This window comes from Eutrigla gurnardus, assembly GCF_963514095.1.
Source record: "Eutrigla gurnardus genome assembly, chromosome: 1".
Lineage (NCBI taxonomy): Eukaryota > Metazoa > Chordata > Actinopteri > Perciformes > Triglidae > Eutrigla > Eutrigla gurnardus.
Window position 1 is genome coordinate 3,717,623 of NC_139915.1, and position 20,609 is coordinate 3,738,231.

At 41.7% G+C, this 20,609-nt stretch overlaps 2 protein-coding genes across 3 annotated transcripts; both read left to right on the plus strand.

Moving 5' to 3' along the window:
• The first annotated feature begins 3,300 nt into the window (after positions 1-3,300).
• On the plus strand, positions 3,301-9,054 carry srgn (serglycin). The gene is made up of 4 exons (XM_084014315.1): positions 3,301-3,505; positions 4,650-4,791; positions 7,545-7,774; positions 8,199-9,054. The coding sequence occupies exons 1-4, from the start codon at positions 3,451-3,453 to the stop codon at positions 8,303-8,305; spliced, it is 534 nt and encodes a 177-aa protein (XP_083870441.1). The 5' UTR covers positions 3,301-3,450; the 3' UTR covers positions 8,306-9,054.
• Positions 9,055-12,518: 3,464 nt separating this feature from the next.
• vps26a (VPS26, retromer complex component A) lies at positions 12,519-20,143 on the plus strand. Of its 2 annotated transcripts, XR_014597593.1 has the most exons (10): positions 12,519-12,657; positions 13,682-13,831; positions 14,336-14,411; positions 14,869-15,025; positions 15,431-15,595; positions 16,690-16,796; positions 16,943-17,044; positions 17,137-17,246; positions 17,442-17,920; positions 17,961-20,143. XR_014597593.1 is itself a non-coding variant. In XM_084015306.1 (9 exons), exons 1-9 carry the CDS (start codon positions 12,655-12,657, stop codon positions 17,556-17,558), a joined length of 987 nt encoding a protein of 328 aa, XP_083871432.1. In that variant the 5' UTR covers positions 12,519-12,654; the 3' UTR covers positions 17,559-20,143. The 2 variants fall into 2 exon arrangements, 1 of the variants encoding a protein (XP_083871432.1); XM_084015306.1 differs by having other exon boundaries at positions 17,442-20,143.
• Positions 20,144-20,609: the final 466 nt, after the last annotated feature.

The window sequence follows — 20,609 nt, forward strand, 5'->3', positions numbered from 1 at the left end:
TAACTGACCTTTCAGATTCAATTGCATGTCTTTCTAAGAGGAAATGCAACCGATGTCAGACGCTGATGCATGACCCGTTTCTAGTCAACCATGTTGCCGCACCACGTTGTCAGCTTCCTCCTGAAGGGAATCACGGCTTCGTGGTGAAGCTGGACCCACGAGGAGAGAACTCAACAAGTTCACTCGCAAAATATTGATGCTATCCAAAACATAAATACAGTTTGTAATAAAAAAAAAATCCTTCCTCCATCAGTGGAAACTAGTTCAACACATCAGAACCTGCAGTTCCTGCTTTCATTGATGAGCCTCTCTGATGCTTGTCAAAACGTGCATCGACATACCTGCTCAGGACAAAAGATTTCAACTGTGTTTCCAGTAGTCTAATCTGGAATATTCACCCTGATACAGAATACACATGGAAAACATACACACTACACTGATATTGACATATCTAAGCCTAAACATTTAAACTAATACAGAATGTTTTTGCTTCATTTTCACAAGCAGCAGGTTCTGTTGGTTACAATTCCCGTTTATGAAGAAGGACGTTGATCACAGACATGAAGCCAGTTTAACATAAAATCACTTTAAAACTTCTGGCTCGTCCCACTTTGTTCAAAAAGGTTCAAACAACAATATCATGAGAAAGACTCTTAGTGGATGAACGCTAAAACCAGAAGACGCACAGCAGTCGCGTTGCTGCCGTTTGTTTTCCCGTCAACCTGCTATGTGAATCATGTGACCTGTGAAAGTCACTCAAAGGTGCTGGTCAACGTGTTGCATCCTAATCCACACAACACCATTTAGGATTCTCATGCACAACGTAGCACTGAGTTTCTCTAAAGGAGGATTGCTTCCGTTGTGTTAGTCGCGGCTCCGTTTCCCTCCTCACGGCGTCAATGGAGTCAGACGGCCGTGTTTCCATTCTGGTTTTGCTGCTGCTGCTGGTGAGTGATCCTGTTGTGTTTGCTGGTGAGGTGGGAATGGCAACCAAGCTTTTCATAGATGCAGTGACATGTTGGCTGCTGCATGGAAACACACACACACACACATCAATATCACATGTCATATTAGTGATTGGCGTTGTGGCATTTTACTATGTTTGTGTATCGTAGAAAAGAGAAGACATGATGTGTGAAGTTGTGAGTGAGTATATGTGCCTCATAAATAGGTCACTTGCAGTGTGTGTGTGTGTGTGTGTGTGTGAGGCTGGGCAGGCTAGTGTGTCATTTCCTGGAGGAAAATGATAGCAACTGATGTGACCACTTCCTGCAGCATCTCAGCAGTTCGTCAGCAGTCAACATGTCCCAGTCTCATGAAGACCAGCTCCATCACAACGCTGTCATAAAACCCTGAACCTGTATTTATTATAATCCTGTCTCCCATGCTTTCTATGCATTTGGACTCACTAGGCAAACATAAATGAGGATGAAGACCACAGTGAGAAAACCAGTATCCAGCCCACAGAAGAGCCTCTGTTGAATGACGAACAATGACAGTAGCATACATACACATACCCACGTACCCACCTACCCCCATACATGTCACCTAAACACGGCCGAACTTGAGCAGCTCTTATGGTTCCACACAACCACAAGGAAATAAATCACATGTAAAACACATTTCTGAAAAGAGACGATAGTAAAATAGCCAAACATTTATTAACAACAGATTTTAATGATGATAATCTGGTTTTTTATTCAACGTGTCTCTCTTAAAAAACAGAACAAGTTTGAGTATCGGCTTGTGTGTGAAGAAGAAAAGCCTGGGTTGTGAAACATCACTGCTTGTGACAAACAAGTCGTAGTGATGTGAACGTAAGATAGTGAGGTGAGAGATGAAACAGATTAAACACACGATTCTCACAAAATGTCATTTACAACAAAACCACAGAAGTTATCAGCTTAGTTTCTCCCGTCCTTCATCGAGTTACTGATGAAACCAACAATTACACAGAATTCAAAATCACAAAGAAGTGATCGTGCTGCAAGGCTTCTGCAGGTTCATCAATATGCATCGATATGAAGTTTGTTTTACATTTAAATATGTCGTTGAGTGGAGGAAGACGAGTGTGACATCATGTGAAATACATTGGAAATGTCAACTTCATATTTTGGTCCAGCTTTTAAAAAGGGGTTTGAATATTTCAATCAGTATAAAAGTGATGCAATATACTAAACAGGCCGCAAGCTAACTGAGAATATTGTTTGCTATGTCAAATAACCTGGTTTTACATGACCAGCTGATAAAAAGCCCAACCTTGCAGGTGTTTTCTGGTATTTTTACGTTTTTTTTAATAGAAGAGTATGGATTTCTGTGTTTTTGATGTATTTATGTCTAGACATTGACAGAGGAGAGACGGCTCGTTCATTCCCTGGTGTCAGCTGTGAAACTGTGAAAAACATCCTAAATACCGAACCACAAGCGACACTTGAAAATGACATGTACGTGGAAATCAGGCGTTTGCCGTGTGAGCTCATCCTCTGTTTGCATGACTTCCTCTTCCAGCAGCCCGAGGTCATCAGTCTGAGTCATCACTGAGTTCATTCGATAAATACACTTCATGTGCCCGAGGCACGGGGACATGCAGGTGTTTGAAATGTCTCGACTTGTGTTTACCAGCGCAGGCTCATAAACACCTGGGAGTGGTGAGGAAGCATTTCAGTACTCCACTCAAAGTATGGAAATACCACATTCAAAGTATTGGACGGATTGATTAAAAGTATTTGCAGAAACGTGGACTTACATCATGTCATATATGGCCCCATTCAGAGCATCATATGCATTATCTGTATGTTTTTGGAATAAAGCCGACAGCATGTTAAGTGCATGGGGACGCATAAAAAAAGCAAAAGGATGCACAAAAGTAAAAAATATAGCCAACATATGTTTGCACACAGGCAGTAGTAATAATGAGATGTTGCTGCTGTGCAGTTTGGGGTCTGACTCTCTGAACCTACAGGCACACATAAGAACTGCTTTTCTCTGTTTAGTTGTATTAAGCTCTGTTTGCCCTGTTAAGTTGGTGCATGTATCCATACCCGACCTGAATTGTGTTCAGTTAAAAAAGAAAGAAAGAAAAGGAATCTGAAGCTCTCATCGTTTCTTATCTCGCTCAGCCAATTAAGACAAATTGTCCTTCCTCCGGCGGTTGTTATCACAAACGCAGCTGAAATCTTCTGGTATTTCCCCCCCAGTCCAAGTGCGCACTTACGCAAACTGATATTTGACGCTGCTAACGCGGAAAAAAAGAAGAGAAAAAAGTTTCCACTGAGGATGTTCAGAGCCGCTTTGTGCACAAGAAGACTTGAGGAAACCATGACGCACTGAGGGCTGAGCTCTTCGGGTGGGAGGCTGTTCACACTCATTCTTCACCAGATACAAGAAGTGCGTATTCGGCGCACAAGGAGCGCGTTTTTCTCTTTCCGTTGGTGTTTTTGGACAAAGAGGATGAAGCTGGCTGTGTTCCTCGTCATCTCATGTCTGGCCTTCCACGGCGGCGCGGGTAAGACCTCTGAAGTATTAGTTTCACCAGACAGCTCGTTAATGTCGTCATCATCCCGGGGGTCCTCGTATTAAGTCGGTTACCGTCAGTCTTGTGGCTCTAACGTCAGACTCTGTCAGCTCATCATGACGCACGTTTGACCATTTTCGATAAACAAAGAAAACTAAACGGGGAAAACCTGTAAATGAAAAACATCCTTCATGCTTTCTTCTCAATGTGTTTTAAATCAAGAAGTATCATCAACTCTACTTAAGTATTTATTAACCCTCACTATCCAACGTGTTGGACTAATCTCTACGTTTTACATATGGTTTGTAGACGATAATGAGATGCTATTCAAGTTCATTTAGTTAATATAGAAAGAACAAAGTTAAAGAGTTTAAGTGGCTCTGTGCTACTTGTAAATATTTACAAATTATTGTTAATACAGCCCTCAATAATAAGTCAGAAGAATTAGGTATACAATATATATATATATATATATATATATATATATATATATATATATATATATATATATATATATATATATATATATATATGTGTGTGTATGTATAGGTACCATGTACATTTCACACCTCACACCTCATCTATACCTTCCACCCACATTTCCAATTGATGTCATGTCTTTATGACAGATGGTGGTAGATTAATACATAAATAGTATCAGTGAGGTGCGGAAATGTCGCACCACATTTGAATGATTTCTTTACAAAAATGCCGAGAGCCCGATAGTTTGGGCAAAAGAGGAACTAGGGGTTTTGTGAAATCTTCCAGAATGCTCGACATCGGTCATCCAACAGTCAGGATTCCCGATCGATTAGCCATTAAAATCTTGATGTCGGCTCATTTCTTTACAGGGGATATTGGTGGGAAATAACTGGTCATGCGTTTAGCATCAGATAATCTCCTCGATCAACTCAGCAATGTGTTGAGAAACAGCTGCGGTGTTGTTACTTCCTTTTCGTCCTCTTTACTGAGGAGAATAAATAACTGCCACCCGGGTACTCAGCTACTGTTGTAATCTCCTGAAACACTATGGAACTGGTGGCTCTCACTGACTCACTGACTGATCCAGATGAGCAGCCAGATGTTGCCCAAGAAGAACACTCATAACCCATCTCTCCCTCTCTCTCCTCTCTAGGAGCACCGAGGACTGCTGTGTATGCGTTTGTGAAATGTAATCCCAATGGTGACCAGGCGAACTGTGTGACCCAACAAAGTCCCGAAATGGCATGGACTCCTGACCTGCCAGCCAAACTGCCTGCTTCAACGGCACTGTACCTGTAAGTGTGTGTGTGTGTGTGTGTGTGTGTGTGTGTGTGTGTGTAAGCACAAGCTTGGGATGTGATGCTTTATTTGCTCTGTTCAATATTGAAATGAGTCTGAAGAAAACATACCATGTTTAATGCTGTTAAAAGCACTCTTTAAATATAGAAATGCTGCATTGGATCGGTCACCTTGGTTGACACACAGCTCCAGCAACACAACCTCTGTGTGTGTGTGTGTGTGTGTGTGTGTGTGTGTGTGTGTGTGTGTGTGTGTGTGTGTGTGTGTGTGTGTGAGTGAGTGTTTGAGAGTATAAGTGTGAGGTAGGTGGCCAAGAAAAGCCAAAATAGAAGCCAACGTGGAGGGATAAAGAAAGCCAGAGGGCCTGACAGAGCGATCTCAGTCAGATCTCGCTTTCACTTCCACATACTTTGGAATTAAGGAGGAAAGGTTGGCCTGTGAACTGAAAGACAGTTTTATATAGATCATTTTAAGGTATTAACAGATCATTTTAATGTAGATATTTGTTTCGACATACATATCATGAAAATGTGTACAATAGGAAAAGTGATTTTAGTAAATATGCCAAAAACAACCAAACATATTGTATCTAATGATTATTTAATTATAAAGAGCAATGAAACTTACGTCTAGTCAACATATAACCTCACATCAGTGCTGGTGTGTGTGTGTGTGTGTGTGTGTGTGTGTGTGTGTGTGTGTGTGTGTGTGTGTGTGTGTGTATTGAAGGGACTAGTATGCCAGGATAGACTAAAATGTTATTGAATTAATAAATGAATTCTTCATCTAAGAATTGTAGATTTTGCTTGAATAACAAAGGGTTCATTCTGGAGCATTGTTTTGAGCATTAAAGGGAGTCAGTGAGCCACATTTAGTGTAGATTGAAATATTAAATTATGTTTGTCATGGCAAGTTTTTTTAATACACGTAAAAAGATAGATGGTGAATGTTAAATCGACGCGCATTTGTACGGCACTTTTCTTCACACTACATTCATTCTCTTTCACACATTCACTCTGACAGGACACACCGGCACGTCAGGATCTCACTCATTCATACATTTGCACAAACGTTAGTCATTAATAATCCTCCATCATTATTTAGTTTCAAGACATGCGCACGTGTTCATCGTGTCGTACAATCAATGGAAAAGTATCAAGTTGTAGCTATTTTTAAGCCTTACTTTTTATCTGGTAATCACAGTCCATCTATTACTTTTTTTTGTCAATTTCTATAAAAAAAATTTAAAAAAAGATATGCTTGAACATGATGTCAAACTGTGCTTCTTTTTGACTCACTTTGGCCCAGCAAATCTTTTTTTCTGCACTCAGAAGTTTTACTGTCTTAAGTGGCATCCATCTGCTCCCTTTGGCCTCCAGTGTGAAAAGTTTGTCTTTTTTCTTCCCCTTGATCAACTACTTCACAGTTTTAATGACAGTTAAACCCCTATCCAACACTCCTGGATGGAGTTAGAGCTGTGAATTAGCCTATATTTAAAATACTTTATTTCCTTTTGATCAAGAATCTCTGTTCCGATTGTTCAGTCTAGTTTCACTTGAACTTCGAAACTGTGTCAAGTCAAGAAGTGAGTGTGTGTTTATGATAAGTGTATTATAATGTGTGTGACTGCTGAGAAAGTCTGCATCACAGGTCTTAGCCCTCAGTTTCCTCTTTTAGGGTTCCTGACAGTGATCAGTTAACGACCCAACATCAAAAAAAAAAAGGAAACTTTTCAGAAATACCACAAACATATTTGAAGCAGCTGCAGTGGTTTTGAAATCACAGTGTGTTTCGTACATTCTATCAAACATATTGCAGAAGTTCCACAGACGAATGCTGAAATCATTTATTTATTTCATGTCACATTTTCTAAAGTGCCATGTCTGTTCCAGATATGTACAAAGAGACATAGACAATGGGAATACCTGCTTGCTTTAGCATTTTTGTGCACTGAGCTTCACACCTGCACATGATTTTATCAGTCTGATCAATAAAATTGGTCAAAAGTCCAACGAGAAAGAATGACTTCGTTGTGAAGCTCCTATAAACAAGTTTAGGAATGATCCAGGATTCAGGATCAGAGACTTACAGGCGTGTAGACGACAGAAGGTAGCAAGTCTTATCTGGCATTATTTCAGCTTGCTTTAGAGCACCAGGGCCTCAGCGGCAACTCTCCCCCCATTTGGTGCTCGCCTTGAACAGGAAGTCAGAGGGAAGCGTTGAGAGGAAGTGGGCTGTGACGTCTGGTGGCCTGCTGCTTCTGGTCTATTGTTTTGTGTCTGCGTATGTGCCACACTAGTCGAATACTCATGTGTGAAGAGAATCACATTGCATGCAAAAAGCATGCAGTAATTCAACTGGAAAAGTATGTGATGGATGTCAAACTTGTGAAATGAAACATGTTTGCAGACTAATAGACTGTTGTAAGACAGGATGAGTAAATGTGCTTTTAAGAGCTTGTAAGTAGTTTATTGAACCTTTTATTCTGGAAAAAACATCACAGACAAATTCTTATACAAAGTACTTTTCATATCTCTTAAAACATGTCTGCTGGAGATCTTTAAAACGTATGGAGTGACTTGTGGTTACTTTGTGAAGTTATGTTATTTCAAATGGAAAATCGATGAAGAGGTTACATGTGAATCATTTTATGGAAATGGTGAAGTTGGACCGCCTTCTAAGACCAGAAAGCTACAACCTGCTGAACTCATGACCTTCTTTTAACATCTGACTGTCATTCCGTTTCCAGAGATGCAGAGCCCAAGGAGGAAGGGAGTCCACCCAGCGAGGAGGAAGTGGAGTTAGAGATGGATGAGGAGGAAAAGCCGATGATGGGTGACGAGGGAGAATCACCTGTGGAGACTGAGGATGGCTCTGGGGCTTATGAAGGCTCTGCAGCTGGATCCATGGCCGACCTGGCCTTGGGTGAGACAGGCTCCGGCGAGTCCTGGGCAGGGAGAGATTGGGAACAGTACAAAGGTAATGTTTTTTTGGGAATGGGTCTTGATTTGCATTAGGGTTGTCAAAAGTATCGAAACTCAAAAAAGTATCGATACTAAAATGTTGTATCCGGATACGATACTCATTTTCAAAAGTATCGAATTTAGTTTTTATCAGGCTTGCCTAATATTTACAACCTCAAAATATTGTTCCAATTGTTATTGTTTATTTTATTTATTTATTTTTTGCACTACCTCAGACCTGAAACTTGTTCTTTTTGCTTTTTTTTTGTTAATAAAAATATTTCTTTTAAATTTTGGGGTCTTTTTTTCATCCTTGTGGTATCGAGTATCGAATATTTTCCTGAGTATCGGTATCGAGTTGAAAATGTTAGTATCGTGACAACCCTAATTTGCATCCATTGGTCCATGTAATCTGATGTGTCCTTTTCTTCTGCTTGTAGTTGGAGACATGAGGCGCATGAGAAGGTTGTTCCCAGGCAGGTCTCTGGTTGGTGACGCAAAACCAGGAGAGAGGGAACTGAGGGAAGACCACCTTCTGCAGCTGTAGACCGCATACCCACCCACTCTAAAATATATACACATACCGTTTATTTCCACCTTGTCTATTCAAATCAGATAATGCATCACCACCTGGTGGTATAAACACATATTTGGACAAAGGCCAAATCAATATTTCTGATTCTCCGTGCTATTGGTGGGAATCACTCTCTTCAGGGACAAAAGAAAAACTTTTAAACAATGAAAAAGTAGCTCCCAAAGTAAAAGAATGGTCTGCATAAATGAGACATATACACACTCAAGTCTGAGTGGGCAGTGACCAGTATTTAGTCTTTTTCTTATGAAAAAGATGTGCAAGTTGGAATGTGCTTTTTACCACAACGTTTTGAAATATGCTTTGAATATTTTTAATACCAGTGCAATGATGATGCCTTTGTCCATGTGTTGCTTACTCTCTGCAGCTGTGGTTCCAACCATTCTTTGGAGCTACGAGGCATGTGTTCCTAAGACACACAAAAACAAAGACTTATTTATGTTATTTGATCTCTTTGTCTCAAATGTTGTGACACACACACAATTACCCAGGAGGGCCATGCACCCTTTTTTTTGGGGAACTTCTGGTCTGCAAAGTTGAACAGCAGAACCTTGCAAACCCTAACCCCTCAGGAATGGATTCACGCAATCGTAAACACTGTGAGCTGAAACATATTCAAAATACATATTGTGCACAAGCATGCATTTCAACATGCTCTGCGTTGTCTAACCTGCATTTGAAATAAAGGATTTATAACAACAGTATCAATTGTGTTTACGAGTTCACTTTATCCATGTGCTGCTATTTGTTCTGGTATCTGTTTATTATATAAGCGGATCCCAGCTGACACTGGGCGAAGCCATCCTTTCACACATAGAGACAACCATTCACACCCCTACGGGCAAATTAGAGTCATCAATGAACCATCCTGCATGTCTTTGGACAATGAACCCAACCTATCCATGTCTTTGGACAATGAACCATCCTGCATGTCTTTGGACAATGAACCATCCTGCAAGTCTTTGGACAATGAACCTGTCCATGTCTTTGGACAATGAACCATCCAGCATGTCTTTGGACAATGAACCATCCTGCATGTCTTTGGACAATGAACCTGTCCATGTCTTTGGACAATGAACCATCCAGCATGTCTTTGGACAATGAACCATCCTGCATGTCTTTGGACAATGAACCTGTCCATGTCTTTGGACAATGAACCATCCTACATGTCTTTGGACAATGAACCATCCAGCATGTCTTTGGACAATGAACCCAACCTATCCATGTCTTTGGACAATGAACCATCCAGCATGTCTTTGGACAATGAACCCAACCTATCCATGTCTTTGGACAATGAACCATCCAGCATGTCTTTGGACAATGAACCTGTCCATGTCTTTGGACAATGAACCACCCTGCATGGCTTTGGACAATGAACCATCCAGCATGTCTTTGGACAATGAACCATCCAGCATGTCTTTGGACAATGAACCATCCTGCATGTCTTTGGACAATGAACCATCCAGCATGTCTTTGGGCAATGAACCTATCCATGTCTTTGGACAATGAACCATCCAGCATGTCTTTGGGCAATGAACCTATCCATGTCTTTGGACAATGAACCATCCTGCATGTCTTTGGACAATGAACCATCCTGCATGTCTTTGGACAATGAACCATCCTGCATGTCTTTGGAAAATGAACCCAACCTGCATGTCTTTGGACAATGAACCATCCTGCATGTCATTGGACAATGAACCATCCAGCATGTCTTTGGACAATGAACCATCCAGCATGTCTTTGGACAATGAACCATCCAGCATGTCTTTTGACAATGAACCATCCAGCATGTCTTTTGACAATGAACCATCCAGCATGTCTTTGGACAATGAACCATCCAGCATGTCTTTTGACAATGAACCATCCTGCATGTCTTTGGACAATGAACCAACCTGCATGTCTTTGGACAATGAACCATCCAGCATGTCTTTGGACAATTAACCCAACCTATCCATGTCTTTGGACAATGAACCATCCTGCATGTCTTTGGACAATGAACCATCCTGCATGTCTTTGGACAATGAACCATCCTGCATGTCTTTGGACAATGAACCCAACCTATCCATGTCTTTGGACAATGAACCATCCTGCATGTCTTTGGACAATGAACCCAACCTATCCATGTCTTTGGACAATGAACCATCCAGCATGTCTTTGGACAAAGAACCATCCAGCATGTCTTTGGACAATGAACCTGTCAATGTCTTTGGACAATGAACCACCCTGCATGGCTTTGGACAATGAACCATCCAGCATGTCTTTGGACAATGAACCATCCAGCATGTCTTTGGACAATGAACCATCCTGCATGTCTTTGGACAATGAACCATCCAGCATGTCTTTGGGCAATGAACCTATCCATGTCTTTGGACAATGAACCATCCAGCATGTCTTTGGGCAATGAACCTATCCATGTCTTTGGACAATGAACCATCCTGCATGTCTTTGGACAATGAACCATCCTGCATGTCTTTGGACAATGAACCATCCTGCATGTCTTTGGAAAATGAACCCAACCTGCATGTCTTTGGACAATGAACCATCCTGCATGTCATTGGACAATGAACCATCCAGCATGTCTTTGGACAATGAACCATCCAGCATGTCTTTTGACAATGAACCATCCAGCATGTCTTTGGACAATGAACCATCCAGCATGTCTTTTGACAATGAACCATCCAGCATGTCTTTGGACAATGAACCATCCAGCATGTCTTTGGACAATGAACCATCCAGCATGTCTTTTGACAATGAACCATCCTGCATGTCTTTAGACAATGAACCATCCTGCATGTCTTTGGACAATGAACCACCCTGCATGTCTTTGGACAATGAACCATCCTGCATGTCTTTGGACAATGAACCATCCTGCATGTCTTTGGACAATGAACCATCCTGCATGTCTTTGGACAATGAACCATCCTGCATGTCTTTGGACAATGAACCATCCTGCATGTCTTTGGAAAATGAACCCAACCTGCATGTCTTTGGACAATGAACCATCCTGCATGTCATTGGACAATGAACCATCCAGCATGTCTTTGGACAATGAACCATCCTGCATGTCTTTGGACAATGAACCTATCCATGTCTTTGGACAATTAACCTATCCATGTCTTTGGACAATGAACCCAACCTATCCATGTCTTTGGAAAATGAACCATCCAGCATGTCTTTGGACAATGAACCATCCTGCATGTCTTTGGACAATGAACCATCCTGCATGTCTTTGGACAATGAACCATCCAGCATGTCTTTGGACAATGAACCATCCTGCATGTCTTTGGAAAATGAACCCAACCTGCATGTCTTTGGACAATGAACCATCCTGCATGTCATTGGACAATGAACCATCCAGCATGTCTTTGGACAATGAACCATCCTGCATGTCTTTGGACAATGAACCTATCCATGTCTTTGGACAATTAACCTATCCATGTCTTTGGACAATGAACCCAACCTATCCATGTCTTTGGAAAATGAACCATCCAGCATGTCTTTGGACAATGAACCATCCTGCATGTCTTTGGACAATGAACCATCCAGCATGTCTTTGGACAATGAACCTATCCATGTCTTTGGACAATTAACCTATCCATGTCTTTGGACAATTAACCATCATGCATTACTTTGGACAATGAACCATCTAGCGTGTCTTTGCACAATGAACCTATCCATGTCTTTGGACAATGAACCATCATGCATGTCTTTGGACTCTGGAGAGAAAACGGAGTACCTGGAGAAAACCCAGACCTTATTTTAAAAGGTAAGAGGCGTTTTGAACAGTGTTACCAAATGATGTGAACCACTACTTAAAGTCTGACAAGGACAGACATAATCATTGTTGTCAATAGTTTGTCCACCAGAGAGCACTTGTAAGCTTCATTCTGACACTAAAATAAATGTCCCACTTAGTACATGTTTTGCATTTTTATAGTCAAATTGAAGGGATCCCTGTCCAAAAGTTTATGTTAGAAAATAAAATACCTTTTTCTTCTAATAATAATATTAGTATGGGGCATGTTGTTTTAAGGATTGTGTACTAGAATTAAGTGAGGGTCACCCAGCATTGTGAAATACACACAAAGTGATTTGATACTCTGATTTCTGCTCCACACTGAATGCTGGGGTTTCATGTTTGTTTTCTGAATAATACAGGAAGTGTGCTGTCGTCTCCATCCTGCCCCCTCCCGAGCACACGTGACCCGGGTCACATGACGGCGAGCCTCGGTACTACGTCCTGGTTCGACAGACTGGCTGCGGAGAGAGGCTAGCTGTTAGCTTCAACTGTCTAGACGGCCGAGATGGTGAGTGTAAACCAGCTGTTCGGTACTACACCGGGACGAACCGGGCTGTTTGTTCATTAAAGGGATTTACACGGATGCCAGGTGTCGTTTAGTCTGTTAACGGGAGAGCTAGCCGGCCGGGTCGGATTAGCATCGCTGCGAGGCCGCCTCTGCTTCCCCGTGATGTTTGGCTAGTTAGCTCACGGCCCCGCAGCTTCGCTCGGCGGGGGCGAACCGGCTGGCCGGTAACGGCTCGTGTTAGTTCCGTTTTAACTGGAGTTGGTTGTCGGTGGGCTGGGGAACGTCCCGTAAGCAGCGGCGCTGGTTAGCGGGACGTAACGTGAGATTGTGCCGTGTGACACGGTTTGGATTCCCGACATGTCAGGGAAGTGTGTTGACCTCGCATTGCTCAGTCAAGCAGGTGTAGGTGTGTGTTGTTGCTCCGCTCATAAGACTCATAAGAAGTCCCAGATGAGCCCTCTCTCTCTCTCTCTCTCTCTCTGTGTGTGTGTGTGTGTGTGTGTGTGTGTGTGTGTGTGTGTGTGTGTTATCTGCAACACGCAGATAAGTGATCAGTGTGGGAATCACAGAGAAATCTGTGTGGGGATTTACACGGACTTTACACTGTGATTGTGCACAGATCACACTCATCTGGCCTGTTTGTTGTTTGTGTGATTAATTGCAGAAAACCACATATTGACTGTTATCAGAGTCCTGTTGCATGTTAATCCTGTCACATTTATGTACAATGTCCAGCGTTTACAATGACCTCTTTTGACTTGTCAACTGCAGCTTTTCCAGAAAGATGAACCCTGAAGATTTAAAAAACAAATAACTAAAAAGATCAACTGTAATTCTGTTTAAAATGGTTCAGTTTGGGCTTTTCACATGAGTAGGTACTTCTGTCTCCAATGCCTCCCAGTTTACTTACATAATTCTTCTGACAAACCTCATTTAGTGGAATTAGAACAAGTTGATATTGCATTTCTTAAATGGTCTGTTTCTGCGTGTAAATGGGCGTTTGCTGTGCTTTTTGCGTGTTCAGAGTTTCCTGGGAGGTTTGTTCGGGCCGGTGTGTGAGATAGACGTGCTGCTGAACGATGCAGAGAGCCGGAAGACAGCCGAGTTGAAGACAGAAGATGGGAAGGTGGAGAAACACTACCTGTTCTACGATGGAGAGTCTGTGTCTGGCAAGGTAATCTGAGTTTACATTATTTATGAAGGGCTTTGCAGCGAGCCACAAGGTTCAGTGAGGCGTTTCTATATGTTGCGTGAGTTAAATATGCTATCATTGTATTCATTAGTTCCCAGTACTCAGTCAGCAGATAATGGACGTCTCCACCACACCGCAGTCTATTCTGGGAGCTCTCTTTAACTGAGCCTAGTGGGAAATTAAGGTTTATTTGACGTGTGTGAAATATTGGCTCTCACTTTGTGTATCTATGTTTAGAATCCACAAATGTATCAGCTGATATATAAGCTTTATTACGTAATACTGGGGCACCCAATCTATATGTAATAACAAGGGATAGCTCTTGTCAGAGGTGTCTTTGTGGCATTTAAAGAGAGGATATTCTAGTTTTTCTCATTCACAGTAAAATATAGTGATAAATTGGTAATATTGTATTATATATTGTCTATCTAATGTGCTTTTTGGTCTATGTGATACTTGATCTCATCCAAATCATTTCCTCTCCAGGTGAATCTCAATGTGAAGCAGGGAGGAAAGCGACTGGAGCATCAGGGCATCCGCATTGAGTTTGTTGGACAGATAGGTAAATTACGTGGTGCATTTATAACTCTTTTTTTTATTTGAAATCTCTCCATGTTCCTTTCTTTTTCAAGAGGTGTACAGTGTAGGGAGATTTGTAATTGTTGATGGTTCTGACGGATATATCCTTCTCAACATTTAAATTGCCTTAGGCAGCTAGCTCCATGAGATATTTGAAATGCTAACTGAATGCATTGCTTGCAGCTAGATAACAGTTTAACAGTAGGCCGCTGGCTTTCTCATGTGGCCAGAAGGTTTAGCCGAGCATGTGGTAGTCATGTGCAGCCTGCCATGGTGGAGTTAAACCTCACTCCAACTATAGTTGCAGGAGGAGGCGGGTGATGAGACTCATGTGTCGAAAGAATTTGTAATCTAAACCGAACTAATGGAAACACTTTTCTGTAGTGTGTTTAATCTTTAAATACACGCCATCATTCTAAACGCACTCTGCTGTATTTCAGAGCTCTTCTCTGATAAGAGCAACACCCACGAGTTCGTGGACTTGGTGAAAGAGTTGGCTCTACCTGGTGAACTCACCCAGAACCGGAGCTACGACTTTGAGTTCATGCAGGTGGAGAAGCCCTATGAGTCCTATACTGGAGCCAATGTCAGACTAAGGTGTGTTATTACACATTGTTTACACAGGATTGATACAGGAAATACATTGAATTCTTGATCATTTTTGTTCCTAGGTTCAAAAATATAACTATTATTCGATTTTGTTTTTTGAGTGTTTTTCAAACTGCGTGGCCAACTGTAAGATTTACATTTGTTCTTGTCATTTTATATCTTTTGTGATTGCTCAATCAATTGAATTAAGTTAAATAATCCCAAGTTATGTATAATACCGCTCAGAAACAGACCTATTCTGACAATAGTACATGACAATTGCACTGACTAGTCAAAATATGATGAAAACAAATTCAGCGTGTTTGGAATGAGCTATGTGCATATATGAAGTAGAAGGAATAGACTCTCCCAGATTGATGCCGTGGGGATGATGTCTGTGTGTTCTTCTCGCAGGTATTTCCTCAGGGTGACAATAGTTCGCCGTTTGTCTGACCTGGTGAAGGAATATGAGCTGATTGTCCACCAGTTAGCCACCTACCCAGACGTCAACAACTCCATCAAGATGGAGGTCGGCATAGAAGACTGTCTGCACATTGAGTTTGAATACAATAAATCCAAGTAAGACTAATATGGCTTTAACTGTCCTGGTGAATTGTTTATTGGTTCCTCAGCAAAACCACAAAACAAGACATGGACCGATTGATTGGCTGCTGATTAAAACCATCCTGTTTTCAGCTGATCAGCCATGAGCGGTCACCAGCCGATCATCTGATTTCATACATCTGATGTTTTTGCTGCTCACATTACATGGGGTTCTGCCGCTGCAAGATAAATGGCAAATGGTTCCACACAGACGACACCGTCACACAGATGACACCGTCACAGACATCGAGTCACACAGACAACACCGTCACAGACAACACCGTCACACAGACGACACCGTCACACAGACGACAATTTCACAGACAACACCGTCACACAGACGACACCGTCACACAGACGACACCGTCACATACATCGAGTCACACAGACAACACCGTCACAGACAACACCGTCACACAGACGACACCGTCACACAGACGACAATTTCACAGACAACACCGTCACACAGACGACACGTCACACAGACGACACCGTCACACAGACGACACCGTCACACAGACGACACCGTCACACAGACAACACCGTCACAAAGACAACACCGTCACACAGACAACACCGCCACACAGACGACAACAACGCCACACAGACGACAACAACGCCACACAGACGACACCGCCACACAGACGACACCGCCACACAGACGACAACAACGCCACACAGACGACAACAACGCCACACAGACGACAGCAACGACACACAGACGACAACAACGACACACAGACGACAACAACGCCACACAGACGATAACTTCACGTCACAGACAACGACGTCACAAACGATTTCGTCACAGTTGCACCCAGAAGCACACAGACTAAAGTGGAAGTTCTGCAGCATCTGTTGTTGTTGATGTGAAGCTTGCACGTTGTCACAGCTGCCAGTGCAGAATAATGAATTGTCATGCTCAGAGTAATCGCAGTAACTGGCTCGTCTGCTGACAGCAGGAGTCTCCTGGGTTATTAATACAACTTTCATTATTATTACACTGGCTTGTGTTACGATGCATTACGTGTGTTTCAGTAGCTGTTTAAAAAACTGTGTCTCTCTGTTAGATACCACCTTAAGGATGTGATTGTTGGGAAGATCTACTTCCTGCTGGTCAGGATCAAGATCCAACACATGGAGCTACAGCTCATCAAGAAGGAGATAACGGGCATAGGTAAGAATCCGGGGTGGCCACGTTTAACACAAGGATGGTACATGTGAATGGACCAGCAGAAGGATGCTGTGGTAACATGTAGTTCACCACCTGTAAAACGTTGGCTCAATGTATAACATCTATGTCATCTTTGACCTCCGTTTTAGGTCCCAGTACTACTACAGAGACGGAGACGGTTGCGAAGTATGAAATCATGGATGGAGCTCCAGTTAAAGGAGAATCGATCCCCATCAGACTGTTCCTGGCAGGTAACTTGTCTTCTCTTGCAGTTACAGAGGCAAGAGCACATTTGTACTTAATTATTGAGCAGCAGCATATCACATCTTCCGTTTCCTTCCAGGATATGACCTGACGCCCACCATGAGGGACGTCAACAAGAAGTTCTCCGTACGCTACTTCCTTAATTTGGTGCTGGTGGATGAAGAGGACAGAAGATACTTTAAACAACAGGTAGCACACACAGGAATAGTGTATATCTCAGTGAAATGGGATCTGTAACTGTTTCTCTAGCATACTGTGGAGGAAGGAAACACATGTAACGCATTTGTAAGAGAGGTTTTGAGAGATGCACTGAATGTAAACAAAGCCATGAGAATTTTAATTGGGATTACTGAAGGTTTCATTCTCTCCTGCCTCTGTGTTTAGGAGATCGTTTTGTGGAGAAAAGCGCCCGAGAAGATAAGGAAACGAAACTTCCACCAGCGCTACGAGTCGCCCGAGCCCCGAACCCAGCCGGTTACTGCAGAGCAGCCGGAGATGTGATTGCGATGCTCTGAACTGGAAAAATGCACACAGAAACACACCAACTCTTCACTGCTGAACAGCCAGAGGTGTGAGGGCTGCCCCACCAACTCCCTGGACTGAGAATTGTATACATGAATACACATAACATACGTTCAGACGCCCCAGTCACCACTCCACGGCTTCAGATGTCCGACCACCTTCACACCCTCCTCCAGGACAGAAACACACAACACACACACACAATAGAGACGCACGAGCATAAGATCCGAGAAGGCTGAAAGCTAAACGTCAGAAATCACACCGACCCAAATAAGGTGCAGTGAGGCAGCCTATTTGATCTTGGCATCTCAGACTGAACACGTACACACACACACACACACGTACACGCACACGTACACACACACACACACACACGTGAAGCCATACAGTCCTAATTTGCTGAAAGCATAATGAAACAGGTGCAAAATGAAAAGAGGAGATGGCTACAGATTACCGTCACAGCATTTATCCCTTTCTTTTGCTACAGGACCTTCTTTTGTTTGCATATTTGGACAGCACTAACTGACCCTCCCTCCTACTCCCCTCAACAACATGTATAGTTTGGAAGGTTGAGCCAGTGATTTAAAGTATTCAACATATGAGGATCAGCCTGAACGAAGGGCATACGAGGCTACGCTCTGTGTTTATTTAAACTATGATGATGCCACTCCTCTTCATCCATCTAGCTGGGTTGCCCAGTTGTTGTTCAGTGTGTTGTTGTGACAGTCCACAGGCTCCTCCTTCCATGCAAACGTCTGTTTAGCCCATCTTGACATATATTGAATCTTTCATCTTCAAATGTCAAATATGTTTGAGCAACGTCCTCTTACATATTTCCAGTTCCAGTCCACATTTCATTCCATACGAGGAATGTTTGATTGAAGATCGACATGATCTTTTCAGCATCATTTATTTCATAAAATCATTTAAGTAAATAGAAATAATTTAGAGCTGCAACTATTGATTATTTTCATTCTCACTTAATTTATTGTTTCGTCTATGAAATGTCAGGAAAAAAGCTGAGATGAGTCATCACAATTTCCCAGCGCTCGCGGCCACAAATGCAAAGGTTTTTTTGCTTTGTCTGAACGGCAGTCCAAAAATATTCAATTTACAATTAAACACCAGGGAGAACCACAGCAAATGCACTTTGGGGAAACTAGAACCTGAGAAACAATTCATCGATCATCACAATGGTTTGGTTTTCAGTTCCTATTGATTAATCGTGACGGCTTTAAAAGCATCAAACACTAAAAATCACTGTTCACTATAATTTTTTGTTACATTTTAATCTCCTATTAAGATTATAGTATGTATTCACTGATGAGGTCTGTCTGGTTACTAAAGGATTGTTTGATCTTTAAAGTGCTGTTTATGATTAATCTTAAAGAATAGAAACCATTTGCCGTTTGTTTCCCCTCAGATATTTAAAGGACCAGTTCACCCAAATTACAAAAAACAGATAGGTGACACATTGAATTTGTAAAATATGTGTAATATAAAATGTTTTTATTTGTAATTTGAGTGAACATTTAGGTTCCCTCAGCTAACTCTCTCTTGATTTAAGAAATTGATTTATTCAATATCGTGAATTCAAAGCTTGGAAAAAAAGATAACGGTTCAAAGTTGAGGAAGTTGGCGAAAATGAATGTCATCACTACATGAATAGGGCTTTTTCTTTTCCTATGATTCAGTAGAAAAATGTAATGATTCTGATCTGTTTCACTTTCTTTTCTATGGGTTGTATTTTTGAGCCTCTTGGTTTGGTATAAGTTTCATGCTAATGCTAAGAAATGGCTCCTGTCTGCATTTGTATGCACCGGAAGGGATGCCGTATCAATATACTGTAAAGCCCAACAATATTCCACTGTGACGCTCAGACCGGCAGTTTAGGTCCTGCTTTAAACACACATACACACTCGCACAGTCCGGTGATGCTCTCCGTCTTGCGTATAGGTTGAATTTGCCCTTCATTTCTGATCTGTGGCCAGTTTTGCACTTTCCCCTCCGATGCTTAACTTTGTTTCAAAGGGGTATGAAAGCTGAGACTAAATATCAGTCAGAGATTTCCTGTGTCTGTAATAGAAATAACACTCATTTATCCATCACATGTTGGATTGGCCTGACGAAGTACAATATTTGGTTGCTTTTTTGTCTTTCATGTGCGAGTCATGCTGCCATGTTATAGGCTTAACTTCATAAACCTCTGAATACCTAAAGCATCCGAGAGTTCAGCTGTATGCGTTCCTTTGAAATCTGGTTTATTGTTTGGGAACAGTGTCGTTTTTTTTGGAGGTAACGGTTTCTTTCTGCCTGTCAGACATATCTTCTTGTCTTTCTAAACACTGTACAGGTAGAGTTTATTGGTGTACTTTAAATACCTTTTTAAAGGTAATGAAGAAAATTGAAATGCCAAAACTCTGCCCCTGTCTTATGTACTGCATGTTAATCTTTACGCAATGTCTAATCATGCCATCGACATGTGCGTGTGTGTGATATGTGTATATACACCAAACTCAATTATCTAGCCAAAATGAATCGTGAATAAAGAAAATTTATACAGAATATCTTTTGAACAACACTCTTTCTTTAAGACAACACATAGTCGTAAGTGTACCATTGTTCACCATTGTTCTGTATAAAGAATTAATGTATCCAACTTTACCAGTAGGATAATATACCTTATATTTCTATTTGGTTAACACCTGGGGAACTAATTGTTGGGGGGTTATATGTCACGTTTAATTAATTCCACAGGCCTGCTAATAGACAGAGGAAATGCTAAATTAGAGGAGAATATGGACCGATACACACGCATTTTCTTCGTGGCTATTTTATGAACTAATCTAATTAATCAAACATAAATAGGCCTCCAATCTTCACCCTGTACTTTTCGGCATAAACAAATAGAAAGTTTTAGTTTTAGACGGCGAGCCAGGCTCCTTTCACACGATCTACGGGTTCGGCTAGAGGACCCGCCCTTTCCTGTTTACATCGCGCTTTTTGTTGCCACATAATATTGAAATAAAT

Excerpts from the sequence above, each read along its gene's own strand:
- vps26a (XM_084015306.1), top strand. Across the intron at positions 13,832-14,335 it reads GAGAGTCTGTGTCTGGCAAG|GTGAATCTCAATGTGAAGCA; the intron begins GTAATCTGAGTT and ends TTTCCTCTCCAG. Across the intron at positions 17,247-17,441 it reads GAAGATACTTTAAACAACAG|GAGATCGTTTTGTGGAGAAA; the intron begins GTAGCACACACA and ends CTCTGTGTTTAG.
- srgn (XM_084014315.1), top strand. The coding sequence starts at position 3,451 with ATGAAGCTGGCTGTGTTCCTCGTCATCTCATGTCTGGCCTTCCACGGC. Across the intron at positions 4,792-7,544 it reads GCTTCAACGGCACTGTACCT|AGATGCAGAGCCCAAGGAGG; the intron begins GTAAGTGTGTGT and ends TTCCGTTTCCAG. Across the intron at positions 7,775-8,198 it reads AGATTGGGAACAGTACAAAG|TTGGAGACATGAGGCGCATG; the intron begins GTAATGTTTTTT and ends TTCTGCTTGTAG.